Source organism: Phyllostomus discolor, chromosome 13 (genome assembly GCF_004126475.2).
Source record: "Phyllostomus discolor isolate MPI-MPIP mPhyDis1 chromosome 13, mPhyDis1.pri.v3, whole genome shotgun sequence".
NCBI lineage: Eukaryota > Metazoa > Chordata > Mammalia > Chiroptera > Phyllostomidae > Phyllostomus > Phyllostomus discolor.
In genome coordinates, this window is record NC_040915.2 from 10,929,170 (window position 1) to 10,949,079 (window position 19,910).

Consider the following 19,910-nt stretch of genomic DNA (forward strand, 5'->3'; position numbering starts at 1 on the left):
ACTCATTCAGCATGAAGGAAAAGCTCCCCTAGAGAGTTAGTGCTTCGTGGGTACAGAGTTTCTATCTGAGGTGATGAAAAAGTAGAAGTGGATATGGTGATGGTAGCACAGCATGGTGCATGTAATTAATACCACTAAATTATACACTTAAAATGGTTAAAATGGGCCCTGGCTGGGTAGCTGAGTTGGGTAGAGCACTGGCCCAATAAACCAAGGTTGTATGTTCAATACTCAGTCAGGGCACATACAAGAATCAACCAACGAATGCATAAACAAGTAGAACAACAAAGCTATGTTTTTCTCTCTCATCAATAACTTTTTAAATGGGTAAATTGATGAATTTTATGTTATATATTTATCACAATAAAATCATTTTAGAGATATAGCATGTTATATATTTAGTATAATATTTTAAAATATTTAATAAAAGCTTAATAAATGTTAACTATTTATTATTAACTACCTGGAACAAAACCAAACAAGGAAACACCTCTCCGGAAAGTCAGACAGTATCAGTGCGGGTCTGCCCAAGGCTTTTCCCTTCCTCCTCCTCCTCCTCCTCCTTCACAATCAGCCATCCCCAATGGGTTACACCAGTTTGAAGCTTCAAGGTCAAATGAGTGTTAATGAAATATCCTTTTTATCCAGGGTGTTCTGAAAAAGCCCTTTTTTAAAACAAGGGTCTTACACAACAGTTCTCATGTCCACTGCCCCTGACCCTTTCTTCTCCAGATCTAAACCTACTTTGCCATAATAGCCCAGGAACTGGTTCCTAATGTCTTCGCTGAATTTCAGTTGGACGCCTGATAGAGGTTGGGACTAGCGGTCTCTAAGGCTCCTTTAGATTTCTCTGGCACCCAGGGCACAGGCTTCCCTTCCTCCCTGTGGAAACAAGACTGTGCTGGACACCTAACGTCCACTTCTGCCTTTGATGAGTTTCCCACAGGAAAGTGGGAGGTCTGAGGTCTGACTCTGGCACTGGGAGCTCTGACCCATTCAAGCTCTCTGCAGAGGGGGCCTTTTCTACAGGAAGGATATGCCGCCACCAGGTGGCAGTGGTACCCTTCAAAGTGAAAAATGCAGGGCTCAGCACCTGAGAAGAGGGCTGAGGTTCAGAGAGCATTTCCCTGCCTCCTTAGGCCTACGGACTACAGTGTCATGAGCTGGGGGCTTGACAAGGGCTTGTAAGGACACTGTCTCAGCTAGACTCACTGATCACTATCACAGGCTTTACATGGATTATCTCATTCTACCCCCCAAACAATCCTACACAGCCCAGATGCAATTTTTATCAGGTGAGAACACCCAGGTTTACAAAGGTTGAGTACTGGTCCAGTGTTGGATGGCTGGGAAGTGACAGAGCTAGGCTGCTGGGCTGCAGAGGCTCCTCTTGTCTTCCCTTCATTCTTCCCATTCCTTCCAGAGATTTATCAGGGACAGCTGAGGGCTGGCTTACTGCCTTGGTGCTTTGTTTTGTGTGTATATTTAAGTTTTAAATTCTGCCTGCTTGTAAGAGTGTGTAATGTCCTTTACTGTACACATCAAGCCATGAGATGGATAAACAGGACAGACAGCACTAAAGGTGGCAGCCTGCTTCGTGCAAGGTGTGTACGTTAGAGCCAGACGGGCTTGGATTTACATCCTGACCCTGCTGGTGACTCCAGATAAAGCCCAACCTCCATAAGCCCTGAGGCCCCAATTTGTAAAAAGGGGGTTATAGTCTCTGCTCACAGGGTTATGACAAGGACTGAATGACAACACATGTGGAGCCATGTTTCCAGGGGCGGTAGATGCAACATGCATTCCAGGCACCTGGGAGGAGTTGCTGTATACAATCCCACACCGGGCTCCAAGTGGCTAAAACTAAGGCAGAAAGGGAACAAAACACTATGGAAATGACCCTTCTTACTTGGTCTCCTACAATAAACACAGCTAATTTTTATTGAACATTCATCTGACCCCGCTCCACGCTAAACATCTAACTTACATGTTTACAGCTCCCTGGGTCCCCACAACAACCCTGCTGGGCTCCATTATAACTTCCCTTCTATGGAAGAAGAAATTGAGACTTTAAGAGGTTAAATAAAAACTCGAAACTAGCTAGTAAAGTAGAGCATGGACTGAAACCTAAGTGTCTTATTCTCAAACCAGTGTTTTCAGGCCTTACACTATCTCACCTCCCACTTGGCCCAATAGATGCCCTCACCCACACAGAAGGCCCAGAAAGCTCCTCCTCCACTCCGTACAACCAGGGTTGCCCACAGCCACACTGGAGACCTGGGTAAGCAGGGAAGGGCTCAGCTCTTCACACAGGACTTACCTGGACGAGGTAATCCCTAGGTAGAAGAGGGAGACGGACATGTTCCATCAGCTTTGCCATATGCTCTAAACGAGTTTCTTTCTCATAATTGATCCACGAAATCACAGCTTCAAATACCTATGAAGAAAATCAACATAGATAACTTTACCAAGAGACAACAGCTTTCAAACAGCTTCAAATGAATTCCTCAACCCAAGAAAAGGGGAAAAAAAGTTAAAGTCATCCAAAACATGTTTAACTTAAAGGTCAGTATTTAAAATAAAAGAAAAATAGAAAGTCTTTGCTTACTAGCTGATGTGAGTGATCACACACATATGTTATGATAAACCTGCCATCCCAAATGCAGAATCATCAAGGTTCATTGCAAAATAAAAATCAGTTCCAGACACAAGGAAAATGGGGACAGACTCATAGATGGAGAGCAGGATGAGAGCTAGCGTGTGGCGGGGATTGAGCAAAAAGGAAAAAGGACTCACAGACATGGGCAACAGTGTGGTGATTGTTGGGAGGCGGGTATAAGAGGGCTAAATGGTGATGGAAAAAATACAATAAAGGTTAAATCAATAAAAAATAAAAATAAAATTTAAACCTATACAAAAAAATCAGTTCCAGTAGTTATTTCAGAGTAGACTTGCAGAGCAGCAACTCCGAAGCAGTTTGATAAAGACCGCTCAGGAGGACCGGAAGCCCTGGGGGCGACGTCACCATCCCGCTCACACACAGCCCCTTTCCTCTTTAACTCCCGTGCTCCGCTAACGCAGAATAAAAACAGTCAGAACACCCTCTACCGAAAGTTGGTGGTCATGGTGACTATGGCACTGAATGACAGAGAGTTTCTGGCACAGAATGGCAAAAATTTCCCCTTGGGTTTAACCTCTCCTCTGAGGAGAGGTCTCATTTCTACACAAATCAAAACTGGGCTTGGAACCAAAAAGGAGAATCTATGGTTTGGGTGTTTGCCTTACTCAAGGATAAGTCCAAATGCAAACTGCACCACCATGTACACAGAGACAGATAAAATTCAATGTGGGTAAGGCTGGGGGGAAACCAGCACTGTTTGTGGAAACTTGATGAACGTGGCTTTTTAAGGGGAGGGGAAAATCTGACAATATCAATCAAAAATTTAAATGTGCATACTCTGGCCAAAAAATAATGCTTCAAAAGCTCTAGTCTACAAAAATATTCACAAAAGTGGTACGAGAATGTGTTCCAAGATGCTTGCTGCACATTTTTTAACAAGATAAAGGAAACAACCCAAAGTCCACTAGTGGAGAAATATTAAAGTAGTTCCATACCATGGGACATTTTCAGCTCTTAAAGAGAATAAAACAAAACACCATGTGCCAGAAAGCAGGAAAGTGCTCGAAGGTTAAGAAGAGATGACAGATGGACACAGAGCCTAAAAGATGGGGTTCTCATTGTCCACATTTGGGGCAATTTAAACATCAAAGACACAGTGAAGAAACCAGATCAGCGCTGCTGGGGCAGGCAGGCGGTGGGGGCAACGACCAGGGAGGGGCCGAAGGAACGGGTGTGCTACAGTTTGAAGGGTGGCGGTTATGGGCATGTGCATTTGTCAAGTCTACTCAAACTGCATCCTTAATACCTGTACATTTCTCGGTGTGCAGACCATACCTCAACTTCTAAATATTCTTAGTTAAAAGAAAACAATAATAACTGATGAATAAAAAAAAGAATCCAAGAGTCCATAAGAATACTAAAAAAATAAAAATTAAAAAGTGAGAAGGGCTCTTCTTCACAGAAAAATGCTCGCTAATGAAAGTAGAGGGAAGGACAGAATTAGAAAAACATAATTTTGCAATCACCAGTGTAATATCTGATTCAGCAAAGATCATCCATGGATACTGAAACAACTGGGTGAGAAGTTGCTGGGGAACAACGTACAGTCCCTGCTCTCAAAGTATCACCTCCACGGTTATTTATTAACTACATGGGGGAGGCCCTCAAATGGGGAGGTCTGACAGACATCACCCTTAACAAGAGATCGACGTTACCCTTGCCCATAGTAGGACACACAAATTATATCCCTGATTGTGATTTAATGGGAAGAACACAGTATCCCCTATCTAGTATTCTTCCTAAAATGTTTGACCTGAAACTTGGAGCCAGGACACAATCAAACAACTCCATATTTGGACCATTCTACAGGACAGCTGGCCTGGATTCTTCAGAACCATTAATAGTATGAAGGGGGGCAGGGACCGTTCTGGATTGAGGGGATTTAGAGACAGGAGAGCTAAATGTAGTACATGATCCTTGACTGGATCTAGATTTAAAAGAAACAGTCACAAAGGACTTTTTCAAGACTATTAGGAATTTTGAATACCCATTATATTAGATAATATTACAGTATCAATGTTAAATTTCTTTAGTATGGTAACGGTTTTACAGCTAGAAAAGGGAACTTCCTTGTTCTTAGGAGGTGCGTGGTAAAATATGTAGGGGTGAAGTGTCATGATGTCTGCAATTTATTGTCAAATGCTAGAGCAAAACAGAAGATTTAATATGTAGAGAAAGAAAAAGAAAGCGAATGAAACAAAATGTTAACAACTGGTGAATTTAGGTAAAGAGCATATGCATGTTTACTCTTTCAAACTTCACCACAGGTTTGAAATTTTCCAAGATAAAAAGTGGAGGGAAGAAGAAATGAAATTCTAAGGGAAGAGGGAAAATACTACAACAAAAGTTACAATGCGGCATAAAGTTGAAATGAAAATTCTATTTCCCCAGTAGGGAGGGCTCTCTCTAATTTTTCTTAACCTGACTATATTTTTGTGTATATTGATATGTTAATGATGTTTTGCCTTTAAAATGCTTGGACCTATTTCCCAAATACATACTTAAGTCAGGCTGGGCACACTTGAGTTGATCAAGGAACCCATCGGAAAGGAAAGGGAGGCAAGAGAATAGAATGGAACAGAGGGAGCAGGATGCATGTACAGTTTGCTCCCAGATCTGAATAAAATAGCCTACATATGCACAAACACATGCAGATATACACCATGGAAATCCTTGTCTAGTTCATTTTTTTTAATTATTAACTCCCATAGAGCAATATCCCCTCACCCCCACAGCATTATGTTATGAATAATTGTGTTTCTTCAACTAGCCCTTAAGATCTTTGAGGACGGAGACATTGTCTTATTTGCTGGCACATAATACACACACAAGTATTTTGTTAATGAATGAAGGGACAAATGAGCTCAAATGTAAGGAGGAGGTAAAACCTGCCCAGGCTGGAGCAGAGGGCAGGACTGGGGAGGTGGAGGCTAGAATCTCAGTGGAGAGGGCAGAGTCAGGCCACAGAGCAAAGGATGCTGGAGAAACCTAGCATTGCTGTGTTAGGTGGTGGGCAGCCACGTCCCACTCTGCCTTGTGTCGGGGTTATCCTTACTTCCTTCTACTCCCGTTTACTAGACTGTGAGCTTTTTCAGGATGAGAAGTGTATGTTCCCTGTCTCTGCGCCTCCTGCCACCCAGCACCCTGCCAGGCACAGAGCAGATGGCTGAAAGCTTTGCTAAAGAGTAAACTGTACCCCTAGCTGGATAGCTGTGCCAGTTAGAGCATTGTCCCAATACACCAAGGTTGTGGGTTCAATCCCTGGTCAGGGCACATACCAAGAATCAAACAATGAATAAATAAGTGAAACAAGAAACTGATACCTCTCTCTCTCTCTCTCTCTCTCTCTCTCTCTCTCTCTCCCCCCCATCTCTCTCTCTTCCTCCCCTCTCAAATCAATAAATAAATTTATAAATTCTTTTTTGAAGAATGTACTATAAGTCCTCCAGTACATGACATTTAATGATCACACCCTTCCCCGTCAACTAGTTTAGTCTTTGTTATAAAAGCTGAAAAGCAAGCTGAGTCTAACAAAGTCGATATTTAACCTTATCTTTATTTTTGGCTTGGCTTGTTGAACTGGTTCCGCTTAGCTGCACTGTTTACCTACTCAGCCATGAAAGCTACAGCACTAGGCAACACCGATGACCTTCTCAGCAGCCAGAGAAGGCCAGGAATTTTTTTCATTTAGACTTCATGCATGAAAAATAAACTGCCAACTAGCATTAGCCTTCAGTTAGGCCTAAAATCATTCCCAACTGCTCCTCCTATCAAGGCACTGGCCAAGGCAAGGGGGCAACAAGTAACAGCAGCTGAAACTCACCAAGTGCCACACCCTGCACCCCATTCTTCAGGGACACCATGTTCCTGGAGTCTCCTGAGAGCCCAATGAGCAGATGCTCCTGCCCCTTGTTAAGTGACTCGACCAAATCCAGAGCCAGAAAGCAGCAGGGCTAAGGTCCATGTGTATCGAAGTCCAGGGCTCATGCTCTTACCCACTATTCTCAGCTGCCTCTCCAACGTCTATAGTAGTGGTTGGCAGACTAAAACCAAAAGGCCACATTTAGCCTGCCACTTGTTTTGTAAGCAAAACTTCATTGGAACACAGGCACACTAAGTCATATACTGTTTGTGGCTGCTTTCGCACTATTAACAGTAGAGTTGAATTGAGACTCTATGGTCCACAAGGCCTAAAATATTTACTCTCTGGCCCTGTTTAAGAGAAGTATGTCAACCCCTGGTCTATAAAGTCCAAGCAGAAGCCCTTGCCAGGTAGCTGAGTTGGTTAGAGCATTGTCCTGATACATTAAGGTTGCGGGTTCGATCCCAGCTCAGGGCAATTACAAGGCATATGAGAATCAACCAATGAATGCATAAAATAAGTGAAAAATTGATTCTTTCTCTCTCCCTCCCTCCTTCCCTCTATCTCTCTTAAATGAATTTCTGAAAAGTCTAAGCAGAGACACCTTGGTTTCGGTCATGGGACAGGGTGATGGAAACACTTTCCAGGGGCCCTATGATGAAATAATCAGCTGCCACAAGGTGCTTAGGGCTTCACTTTTAAACAAAGAAATAGCATCATTTCCTCACTGCTTCATATTCAAAACCAGTTTACTAAGTGCTACAAGGTTGCTATGTGGGAAGAGACAGAGAAAATCGGATTTTATCATCTGCTGCTCGCTCTACCTCCACTGTACGCACAAGCCTTGGCCGGAAAGCAGCGGATGAACCTGTCCTCCACCCCATCCCTCCAGTCATACAGACAGCCAGGCTGCACGGTACCTGCACCCTGCAAGCAAAGTGGGGAGCCCTGGGGCACTTAGCCCTGCTTTCAAAATGCATTCTGAGAGTCAAGAAGGGGGACTCAAGTTAAAATAGACAGGGGAGTGACTGAGCAAAGTCCAGTTGAGGGTGATTCTCAGCAAAACACAAGAAGGGGGAAGAAGATAATTTTGACATCAGGGAAAAAACTATGTTCCTACACATGGACTAATCTGTTACTCAAGATTTGAGGACTAACTTTATCATTAATGGTTACAGTGTTAGGCATTTTACATGCATGATCTTATTTAATCTGCCAAAAACTCAGTGATGTGGGTATCATTGTTCACATTTTATAGATAAGGAAATAGCCTCAGAGAGGTTAGTAACTTGTCCAAGGTCACACACTGCCAGGCGGTAATGAGTCTGGGATATGAACTCACCTCTAATTCCAAAAACCCGAGTTCTAACCATAAATGGTATTGCATCTCAGAGGCACAATTTGTTGAAAAACCTCGACAGATTGTTGAGTTGGGAAGCTACATTCCTAAACCCATAATCCTAATCACACCCTCCACGCCCTTCCAGGACATTCCCACTAGGTAGCCTTTTCTTTCCCAGGAATTGAGCCATTAGCATTGGCCAAATCCACTGCCCTAGTTTTAAATCAAGAAGACAGCACTTCTGGACACAAGAATGATTCTGTCAGATTTCTGTTGTTATTTCTTACATCAAAGCTTAATGAGAGTTTCATTAACTACACTCCACCTCCCCGTCACACACAACACCGGGGACAGCTGGGAGCAGTGATGTGCTGGGGCTGGAGCTCTTCCTGTGTGCTGTCTCCAACCCAGCGTTTAGTAACAACACCCTGGTCCTCTGCTATCAGCCTTGGTGGAAATATTTACAACACGGAAATTAGCAACTGAGTCAGCAAACGAATTGGGGCTTTTAGAATTTCTTCTGGAGAGGCAGTTGTTACGTATTTACCAGCACAGCACTGGTTAGGATATTTCCTGGTCTGAAGTCTCTAGAAAACCTACCTAGTTGCTCTTATCTTTCTGACAGTTATCATCATCTTAAGGTCTAAAAGAGCACTTAAAAGGTCTTTCTCGTAGCTGCTTCATTTCAGACTCACAGGGGCCCTTGTGAAGCAGCCAGAGGCCCCTGCCAAAGGGAAGAGTGAGGCAGAGAGTGAGAAAGGGGTCTGCCCGCATCGCCCAGCTGACTGGCGCCAGGGCAGCAATCAGAGCCACTGGCTTCCAATCGATGCTTTCTCAGCACCCGGCACGTTTCCCCACAGTGCATTCCCCAGTTTCAAGCTATACTATTTATTTGTGTGCGTATTTGATAAAATCTGTCTCCCCCATGTGATTATAAGTTCCACGAAGGTGGGGATCTTGTGTTCATCTGTTTACCAATGTTTCTCCTGTGACTAACATACTATCTGCCACGTAGAAAGTGCTCAAATATTTATTGAGAGAATGAACAAGTTAACCAAACCCGGAAGGATTGGATGTGTGGTTCTCTTCCTCCAACAGCACATGGTCAAATACCTGATTTCACATAAACAACAAAAAATGATGACAAAACAAAGACAGTGATGTTGCCTTGCCTGGAAATTGTTCTTCAGCTTTGCACTACTGCCTACAGCCAGTAAGAAGGCTTTCACTACGGTTCTGCCAAGGGTGAGGAAAAGGGCTGAGGCACAATGGTTTGAGAGAGAAATGCCTGTGTCAGTGGCACCAAGCCTACAAACGATGGGAACATGACACAGGGACGGAGGATGCCCTCCGGTCTCCATGACAGACTATACTGGCTTGGAAGGAAACTTCTCCGGAGCTCCAAACCCGTGAAAACCCATTTAAAAAAAAAAAAAAAAGATTTGAGCCACACTCAAAAGCAAAAGAGAAACACCCGAGTGCCTTAAATAAAAAGGAATTCAAGTCTGGGAGCTGAGTGGAAGCTGAGGCCAGGATGGCTCACAGGCCCCTGCAATTCAGATACGGGTTCAGAACTAGCATCCTGCCAGGCTCCTTGCGGACAGGGTTGCCCAGCTATAAAACTGGGACTGGATGAACTCCATCCACCCATCTGCTATGGGAAGGAGTAAGGAAGCTTGCCATCTCCTAGGGCCTGAGAAGTAAAAAACTTCATCTTCACGAAATCAAAATCCCAGGCTCACACCACATACAGATGTGGGGCTTGAACTGACATTATCCAGTGGTAAAGGGGATACTCAAGACAAAAAATAATTTTAAAAAACTGTTTCTAAACCAGTAAACCTCCCCTATAGGGGCACTTCCACAGCCCAGCATAACCCAGGTTCCCACGGTTATTACACCCTCTGAAGATGGCCTCACAATCAAAAATTATAGATCAGTAATGAAACCAACTGTCAAAAGAAAAATCAGCCCTGGCTGGCGTAACTCAGTGGATTGAGCGTGGGCTGCGAACCAAATCATCGCAGGTTCAATTCCCTATCAGGGCACATGCCTGGGTTGCAGGCCACGGCCCCCAGCAACTGCACATTGATGTTTCTCTCTCTCTTTCCCCCTCCCTTCCCTCTCTAAAAATAAAAATAAATAAAATCTTAAAAAAAAAGAAAGAAAAATCGACAGATACAATAAATCATAGAATATTTGAGCAACTAAAAAAAAGAGTGGCCTCAAGACTACTCTCTATATGTGTTCCTGGGAATTCTAGGGGCAGGAGACATTCTGTCGTAAAGGGGTCCTCAGAGGACAGGAGCCTGGGGAACACATCATACACATACACACAGACCCCCAAATCCCCTTTAGAGATTACAAAGCTCATGAACATATAAAAGCTCTGACAAGTCCTGCAGTTTCTTAACCTGGTTTCTTTGTTTAGCCACTGTCTGCTAAATGTATCTGACTTAAGGACTTTATTTTTTTTTAACCTAAACACATAGCAACACCTCACAGCAAGGCAGTTTCACAGCACAGTTGGGTAACACTGACCTAGAGAAGAAAGTCCTCACCCTAACTGTCCCCACAGACCCCACTTCATTCTCAGCCTCACCTCCCAACACCCCCTTGCTCAAAGACCCTTGATTCTCATCATTCAGTCTACTTCCCCCAAGTAAAACCTAAACTTCCTACAATTCCTTCATCCTGAACAGTTTTCCAAAATCCTACTCTCATTCTCCAAGGTTTAGCTCAAATATTCCCTTTTTTATAAGTCCTTCCCACACAACAACCTGGAGTAAAATACTCCAGGGTGCTTTCCTGGAACTTTGATTACAGGCAACTACTTCTCTCAGCCACATACATATATGGATGTCTGTCTTGGGCCTGTCTGCCCACCAGACTCTTAATGACTAAGTGCCACTCACCTCTGTCTCCCCACCGGGATAGGAGTGCATTAATGAAGAGCTGGGGCCTGGGAGGCAGACACAGCCAGCTCCAATCCATGGAGCTGTCTATTGTTAACATGCCTTTCCTCCTCTGCAAAAGGGAGACAATAACCTCTGCCTGGTGAGCTATAGTAAGAATCAGAAATTATCTATGTAACAGTATACTGGGCAAAAGAAGTCAGCACAAAAACATACATATACCAGTATTTCATTTATATAAAAAGCTAAAAAACTGGCAAAACTAACTACAAGAAGTCAAAATAGTTGCTGCGCTTCTTGGAGTGGGGGTAGTGACTAGAAGGGAGTTCTGGGGTTCTATTTTTTTATCTAGGTGCTCGTCATGCGAGTGCTTCACTTTGTAAAAAGCTGAGCTGTGCACTTTTTATTTTTATATAATGTGTGAAATGTACCTGAAGAACTGTGGGTGGTCAAGTTAGATTTTTGGTCATAGTGTTGTAGTATTCCACTCTTAGGTGCTCATTGAATTACATTCTGCAAAGGAGAACAGCAAAAAGAGTAATGCTGAAGCAGGGACCCCCGCCACATCATTGTCTGCAGGCTAAGAAGTTGGCACCCTAACACTGACCTCAGAGAAAGGCAGGAATGCCAACCTCTCAGCCTAGGCCTGAGATGTGCCCCCCTAGTCACAGGATACCACCTAGGCAGCAAGCGTTCAAGCCCAGCCAACTAGCCAAGGAGCTGCAGCCTGCATCTCCCGCCTACCACTGGGTACAGAGGCTAGGAATTCAGACAGGAGGGAATGCAACATTAACGATCCTGGGAGACAGAACCCAATCCCTCCCAGGAGATAAAATACCAGAATTTGGTCCCTGATTACACTTTCAGGAGATAAGGGCATGGTGTGATGGTGCAGAGAGAAACTGACCTACACTTGACACTAACCTAACTTTTTAAGAAACTTAAACAATTTCTTCCCAACCTGTGTTTCAAATGTGGGCCATTTCCCCATTAGTACTCACTCTGAAAACCTCAATAGTGTTTTATAAGAAGGCATGGAACCCTTAAGGAGTAAAAACATATTTACCAGCGAAGAAAGCAAAGATTCGGAAAAATCCAGTTACCAGCACTTCAGTAGCAGAACTGTACTAGAACTCGGAGGTCATCATCTCCTTAGAGTGTGTTTGTCCCAGCAGGTCGCTTACCCTCCCCTGGGCCACTGCGGCTGCTCCTGATGGGAGTCTCAAAGGAGAATACGGGGAAACAGGCGATCTGTTCACGGCCTTAGCTCTGACCCGGCGCCTGCACACCACCCAATGCAGAAGAATCAGGTGACTGGGAGCTGCTTTCCTCTCTGTCCCCCACCCCCCGCCCCCCGTCTTGGAATGGGGTGGCAAGGAAGGTCCCACCCAAAGAACTAGTGATTTTGTGACTCCTACCAGGTCCTTTTGTCCTCTCTCAAATAATAAGAATTTTAAAACAAAAACTACATGAAGGGAAAACAGGAGAAAAAAGGGCAAAGATCCATGCCCTCCTCTGACCTCTAGCTCCTACATTTCTCCTTACTCTCTGGGGAAATGTTAAAATTATTCCCATAACCTCAGTTGGCTCAGGGCAGAGTCCAGCCCTAGTCTGTCTCTTCACCCCCTCAGAAAACGTCTGCTCAGCATCTCCAGCGGGTCTGTGTCAGGCACCGTGAGTGACACGAAGATGGCTAAGGTACCCTCACAGCCCTCAAGGAGTGTGCGTAGAGCAAAGGAGATAAGGCACAGGAGACAGCAAGTAATAGAGGGGAGAGCAGTATCCAAGCGATGGGAACAGCCCAAACAGGGCTAAGGGTGCTGGGTACACTGGAGACCAAGAAGCCACGACCACCCTCTGCCCCTGCTAGGCACCGAGCCTCAGGTCACACAGCCACCCAGATCAGTATGGGCTCTGCAAAGAGCTTTCCCTTGAGAAAGGCACCAGTCAACAGTTAGCAGTCATAGCAGTAACAATCACGTCTTACAGTAATGGCACTTCCTATGTGCTAAGCATTTTTCATGTATTATCTCAACCTCAGAACAATTCTGTAAGATACCTGCTATACTCTCATTACTCCCTTTTTACAGATGAGAAAACTGAGACTTAAAGAGGCTTTCATCCATTCATCAACAAATATTTTTTGTGTATACGACATGAACCCATACCATTCTAGTGACCTTAAGACAGATGAAATCCATGACTATATTCGGTGCATACATCCTGGTTGGGAGATAAATAACTTGCCCAAGGCCACCCAGCTTGTAAAAGCAATGGAGCCAGGATTCACACTCAGCCACTCTGACTGCAGAACCTATACTTGCACACTCCCAAAAAGCAAACCGCCTGGGCCCAGCCCTGGTCATTTCTAACCATCATTATCACTAAAATACCACATTTCCTCTATTTTAAGATGCATAGTTTTTTCATATTTTAGTATCTGAAATCTGGCTGCATTTTATAATATATATTAAAGAAACCTACTTGCTAGGCAAAGACATAAGGCATAATATGACTGATATTGCTGTCCACGTGTGGATTTAGCTGACTACGGGCTATTTGGTTACTGACTCAGCTGGGTCTTTGTAAATATTAATATGAAATGCAGTTGAATTTTAGCTTAAATTAAGATCCCTGGTATTACTTCAAATACACTCCAATAAATTCACTATAATGCAATATTGAAAGAAAAAACTATTGTGCATGCTAGTGATTGCCTATCATATGCGACATAATTAAAGGGAGTAGAAATCACCAAATCTCCTAGAACAGATCACAGAATCTTCCAAGTCTAAAACACTAGCATCCAAATGATGAACATCTAATTGTCAAAGGCTTCCAGACATTTAACTTACAGCAACATGTATTCAATTAAGGGGAAATGAAACTATGAGTTTTGCCAAAGGGAAAATGTAGGCCAAATCCTACTATACTTTGATAAGCCTCAAAATTATACTACCAACCTTGAAAGGTACCAAAAAAGACAGAGATCATGAATAGCTACTTTCTGAAAAGCAGTACCTATCTCTGAAGTTACACAGAACTTCTGAAAACCAACATGATACACAATTTCATTAATGTGAACGATTCCTACATTCCAACTCTGATTACACAGAACAAGCAATTTATATGTAAGCAAATGAATAAATAAGAGCCACCATCAACAATTTTTAAGTGTGTAGATTTAATGTCATGCTTGTTTGTTTCTAGAAATATAAAATTAATTCCATGGCTTATTTTACCATAATCAATCACAAAATTGATACCATTACCATTATCGATAAGTGCCTCAAAATTATGGCAATCATAATGACAAATGCCATTTATTGAGCACTTGTCAAACATTATATTTGCTGTTTTATACCCATTATGTCTAATCCTCATGACACAATGGGCTGTATTCCATTTTACATGTAAGGAAACTAAGGTTCAAAGAGACCAATAATTTCTCAATGATTTCTCAAGATGCTTACTGCAGCCAATAAGCATGAAGCAGAGCATGGAACCAGGTCTGCCTGAGTCCAGAGTCCCAGTTGTCTTTCCCTGGCAGCAGCCCTGTCCCACCCCTGCCCTGGCACAGCAAGCATAGATAAGTCCTCCCCTGAATAAGCTTACTGTGACCTCAGAGCAGGATGTGCCAGCATGAACTCAAGGTAGCAGGGTCCCCCTCTCAATGCAATAGCTCTAAGGTGGTACAGATGCTACTGTTTTATTACCGCTTCCATTTTTTTCAAACTACACGTGTGGACATGTTCAGGCAGGCCCAAACTGACCAACTGCTCCAACACTCACACAGCCAATCAACTGACTAGTTCGTTCCTTCAAACTATGCCAATTTGGTAGCACAATCCAGAGAAGACATTAAACAGGCTTGCAAGAAGAAAGAAAGTCTGCTCCACAGTCAAGAGCCTTTGTCCTGGCCAGAGGCGTTCTTTCCCCCTGGAGGTGCTGTTTCACACCATTCGATGGAACAGAGGCCTCCCTAAGCCTAAGGAAGAGTCTAGATTATTGTGCTAGTCACCTTCTAGAGATCTCTCTGAAGCCTCAGGGCAGCCCACAGTTCCAATGAACGACTGCTTTTCTTCTTGATCAAACTTCTGCAGGACAACAGGCAGAGCCTTGTGAATTCCACCCCGTTCTCTGGACATATGCCTTTGGACTTGGTCTTATCTCCAATGTAAAACCCTTTACGAGGGCTTTTCCTTGAATAGTGCCTCATGAAAGGACCTCAAGCTTTGACACTAAGAGTGGACTAGGACAATTCAAGAAACATGTATTGAGCATCTATGCAGATACAGAGATGAATACAATGTGACCCTACCATCAAGGAACTCACAGTTGACTGAAGGAGGAAAAAGCAGATCAGAACTAACTGCAATAAAAAGTGGAGCACGTTGGAACACAGAACAAAAGGGACTTAATTCCAGATGCAAGATCAAAAATAAACTCAGTTAACACTAACTGAATGCCTACTAGGTACCAGATATGATACCAGGCATTTTACAAATTTTATGCCATTTAATTTCTACAACCACCCTATGGAACACATTCTATTAGTATCTTCACTTTATAAATGAGGAAACAGAGAAGCAAAGCACCTTACCCAAGGTCACACAACGAATTTGTAAATACTAGAGATGAAATTTGGACACAGCTGGCTTATGTTATGTTCAGTTCAAAAGGCTGCATTCCCTAGAGTAAAGAAATTCTCCCTGGTAATAGCAGAATCTGAACTGGCTTGGAATTCAACCAGGTGGAGATGGATGGGAAGGATTCTCTAATCAGAGGGTCACTGAGAGGGAGGGCCTAGCAGAAGGAAGGATGAGCAGTCACAGGTCAGTGAGAGCAGCAGGCAGAAGTCGAGCTTCCACACAGAGGAAGTATATGGTCAATGAGTTAGGGGACTGGGTGTCAAGAGCCCTGGGTTCCAGCCCTTGCACTGACTGACTGTGTGACCTTCAGCAGTTCCTATCCCCTCTCTGGGCTTCAGTTTCATCATCAGTAAGAATTCCAAACCCCTATTAGAACAGATGTTCCCAAAGGTCTGCTCTGGCATAACTGTTCAGTGACACTCACAAGAGGCCATGTGGGACAGTGACTAAGACCAGGTGACAGGGAGACCCCAGCTCTCAGCGACCAGATGAGTGACCATGGATGCTAACTAACTCCTCTGAGTCTCACTGCTCCTCATCTGTAGTGTGGAGGCAGTGGCAACGCCTGCTGCACGGGGCCGCGGTGAGGGGTGAGTGAGCTGACGGACATGAAGCACTCGGCACAGTGCCTGGCAAACTGGAAACGTGCAGTAAGTGAAAGCAGTTCTGCCGCCACCATCATCACCACCGCATTTCTTTTTTACAGGGTCCAGAAAGTAAAGTTAGTGGTCAAGAATCAGAAGGCCTTTTTTTTTTATTTACAGAGATAAAAAAAGCTCTCAGCAAAGGTCTCGCTACACCACATGACTACCTCGCACCACGAGGCTCCTCTTGCATCGAGGGGCCATGTCATACCTTCTCTTCTGAGGAAACAGTCAGCTTGTCACTGGATATCAAGCTGCACACCTGGTCCAGACTTAGGCTAAGAAATTCTTCCCCCAGCATCACCTCTGGAAAGTGCTGCTCTGTTTCAAAAAAAAAAAGAGAGAGAGAGAGAGAGAAAGAAAGCAGAAGTTCAGAAAACGAAGTTATAAAACACTCCTGCTCTTCCATGAACCAAGGCCATGACAATGGGCGGGATTCAAAGTGGAGTCCTGGGGGCTTTGGGGAGAGGCAGGAGGCAGGGGGTGAGACAGAGAAGCAGAGAGAAGGACAGCAGCAAAGGCATCCCCCTGTGTGTTCCTTTGTCCTGAACATCAACACAGATGAAAATGGGGCAGAGAGATACGAGGTTATATTTTTCCCATGCTCCTTGAAATTAATAATGATGTTGCAGAAATGCTGCACTGGGACCTGCCTACTTAATTGAGCTCATTTCCCCTCAAGGCTCAAGCTGGCAGAATTTCAGACAGTGCCCCCTGCAGCTCAGCCAAACAAAAGTGGGTCAGAATTGCTGTGTGGCTGAAAGTCTCTGAGGTTCTGGTAGAAAGTCAACATTAGAAGGCTGGCAGGAGTCATCCTTTCCTGTCCCAAATCAAGTCTTAACCAAAGTCAAGTGCACCTCTGCCTCTGGTTCACAAGGAAGCCCAACTAAGCATCTGTCCCAGTGTGGTGGCAACACAGTTGGCTCCCCCTCCACTGGGAACAATCCATGACAGCCAGCCTGTGGAGGCCGTTGAAGTGGAGGGAAATTGGGGAACAACTAGCACAAGACAAACCCAACAGGCCTAAGGTCCACACAAGGGAAATGCTAAGGACAACTCCTACCCTGACCCTCCCCCAGGCCACCACCCTGTATCACAGAGGCAGTGAAATGTCAGCAATAGAGCATGCATTTCAGGAAGAAGAAACCTCGATTCAAATCCTGGCCTTGCCATTTGCGAATTGTTGCCTTGAGCCAATGGCATCATCCCCCTGAGCCTCACTATCCTCATCTGTGAAATGCGGATACAACCACTTGTCTTGCCTCCCTCCTGCTCTGGTGGGAAAGGGACTGTGAAAGTGTTTTGCAAGCTATGCCAAGGTGAACAGGTCTAAGAGCTGATAGTTTCTGGTGCAGCAGGTCCTGGAGACGACAGGATCCTCTGTCACTAGGCCCAGCACTTACTCCTTTTTCAGTTTTCTCACAACCTGAACCATCGCCTTAAGGAACATCTGTGCCCCTTGCCCTCCAGGCCTGCCCCCTTCCTTCTTCGGTGGCCCCTTTCTGGCCGGTAGCTTCTGGAAGTTTATACCTCCCAGCTCCCACTCAGGGCTGCCCCTTCTTGGTCTGGCCAGCTCCTCAAGTGAGATTCCAAGACCCTCCACCCTTGGGAGACTGCCAAAATGCCATCTCTGCTGTAGCTGCATAGTGAAAAGGAAAGTCAGAGCACTCCAAGCCCCTCTCTCACAATCGTCAGTCTCTTAAAAATCAAACAAAGAAGATTTAAATCGTTTCTTGTAAAAATCATTCTTAACTTCACGTTGAAACAATTCAGACCCTGAGAATCCCCATATATCCTTCATCCAGAACCCCTAAATGTTAATATTTTATTCTCAAAAATCAGGTTATAAACAACCCTTTCCATCTTTCACTGGACAAAAAGCATTCCCCACTTGCTCTGCCACCAGCCTACTGACATCACTGAGCCCACGGTTAGAGCTTGTCCATCCTGAGGCTCGGGAATGTGTGCACATAACAAAACATTTAAAGTCAGATCCTTTATGAAGGGAAACAACTGTCATAAAGTAAGAAGCTGGTCTTGCTTCTTTTAATGTCAACAGGAAAAAGCCTTAAGTTTAAAGCTTAGATTTTGAATAATTTACAACAATAATTTACTATCAGAATAACACCCAGATCCCACAGAGGATTTATCTGAATGGAAGTTGGGCAGCCAAGAAGTTGAAGTAGACGCATTCATCCGGACTGGTAGGAGAAGACCAGCCGGGCGGGCGTGGGGCTGGCTCGGGTCAGCGGCGCGCGGAGGTTGGGGGAAGGTTTGGCGCGAAATCGGCGCAAAAGCCATCCGGGGGTGCAAGAAGGCAGCGGTGATCCCTGAGTACGCAAGCTGTGGCTGGCAGACCCAGAGGGGCAGCGATTGTGGACCAGAGCAGAACTCGAGGCCCAAAAGCCCAGACAAGGGTCTGAGTCCAGGGGAAAGGAACTACCGCCATTGTTTTCTCCCGCCCCGCTCCCGCCCCCGCCCCGCCCCCACATATAACGTCATAATCTAGCAACTGGGGCGCACAGCCCCGATGAACACCTAAGGCTCCGCCCCCCACCGTAACAAGAGCAACCAGACGGGGAAAAAAAAAGGAGAGACAGGGGGAAAAAAAATGTTTTCAACAGAGCAGATCAGTCCCCCGGGACTCATCCTTTTGAGCGACCAAGAATTGGCCAATCTATCAGATGCGCAGTTCAAAACACTGGTGATCAGAAAGCTCACGGAACTGGTTGATTTTGGACGAAATTTAGATGAAAGAATGCAGATTACCATAAAACAGATGCAGGAAGACACGCGGAGGAGAGCCAATAGTGAAAGGAAGGAATATGAGTCTCAAAACAATACAGTGGACCAGAAGGAAGATAGAATCAACCAAGCAGGAGAGCATGATGAAATAAGAATTCAAAAAATTGAGGAAAAGATTAAGAGCATCCAAGACACCTTTAAACATTCCAATATCCGAATTATAGGGGTACCAGAATCAGAAGGGGAAAAGCAACAGATTGAGCACGTATTTGAACAAATAATAAAGGAGAACTTCCCCAATCTGGCAAAGGGAACAGTCTTCCAAGAAATCCAAGAAGCTCAGAGAGCCCCAAAGAAGTTGGACCCAAGAAGAAACACACCAAGGCACATCATAATTACATTAGCCAAGGTAAAAACGAAGGAGAGAATCCTAGAAGCAGCAAGAAGTAAGGGGACAGTAACCTACAAAGGAGTTCCCATCAGACTGTCAGCTGATTTCTCCAAAGAGACCTTACAGGCAAGAAGGGGCTGGAAAGAAATATTCCAAGTCATGAAAGACAAGGACCTACATCCCAGATTGCTCTATCCAGCAAAGCTCTCATTTAGAATGGAAGGGCAGATAAAGTGCTTCTCAGATAAGGTCAAGTTAAAGGAGTTCATCATCACCAAGCCCTTATTTTATGAAATGCTAAAGGGACTTATCTAAGAAAAGAAGATAAAGAAAAGACATGTATAGTAAAAGGACAGCAAACTCACAAATATTAACAGCCACACCTAAAGCAAAACCAAAGCAACTAAGTAAACAATTAGAACAGGAACAGAACCACAGAAATGGAGGGCACATGGAGGGTTAGCAGCAGGGGGGTGGGAGGAGGAGAGAGGGGGAAAAGGTATAGAGAATAAGTAGCATAGAATGTAGGTTGAAAATAGATAGGGGGAGGGCAAGAATAGTACGGGAAATGTAGAAACTAAAGAACTCATAAGTATGACACATGGACATGAACTAAAGGGGGAAATGTGGGTGGGAGGGGGATACAGGGTGGAGGGGAGAGAAGTGGGGAAATGGGACA

At 44.4% G+C, this 19,910-nt stretch overlaps 1 protein-coding gene across 5 annotated transcripts in view; it reads right to left on the reverse strand.

Annotated features, from left to right (window-relative positions):
• Nucleotides 1-19,910, reverse strand: part of KLHL3 (kelch like family member 3) — a 117,939-nt gene that overhangs the window by 35,990 nt on the left and 62,039 nt on the right. For all 5 annotated transcript variants that reach the window (XM_028528422.1, XM_028528424.2, XM_028528423.2 and 2 more), the window contains 2 exons: nt 16,307-16,416; nt 2,321-2,437 (listed from right to left, as the gene is read on the reverse strand). In XM_028528422.1, coding sequence (XP_028384223.1) covers nt 2,321-2,437; nt 16,307-16,416 — 227 coding nt within the window. The remainder of the gene's footprint in view (nt 1-2,320; nt 2,438-16,306; nt 16,417-19,910) is intronic.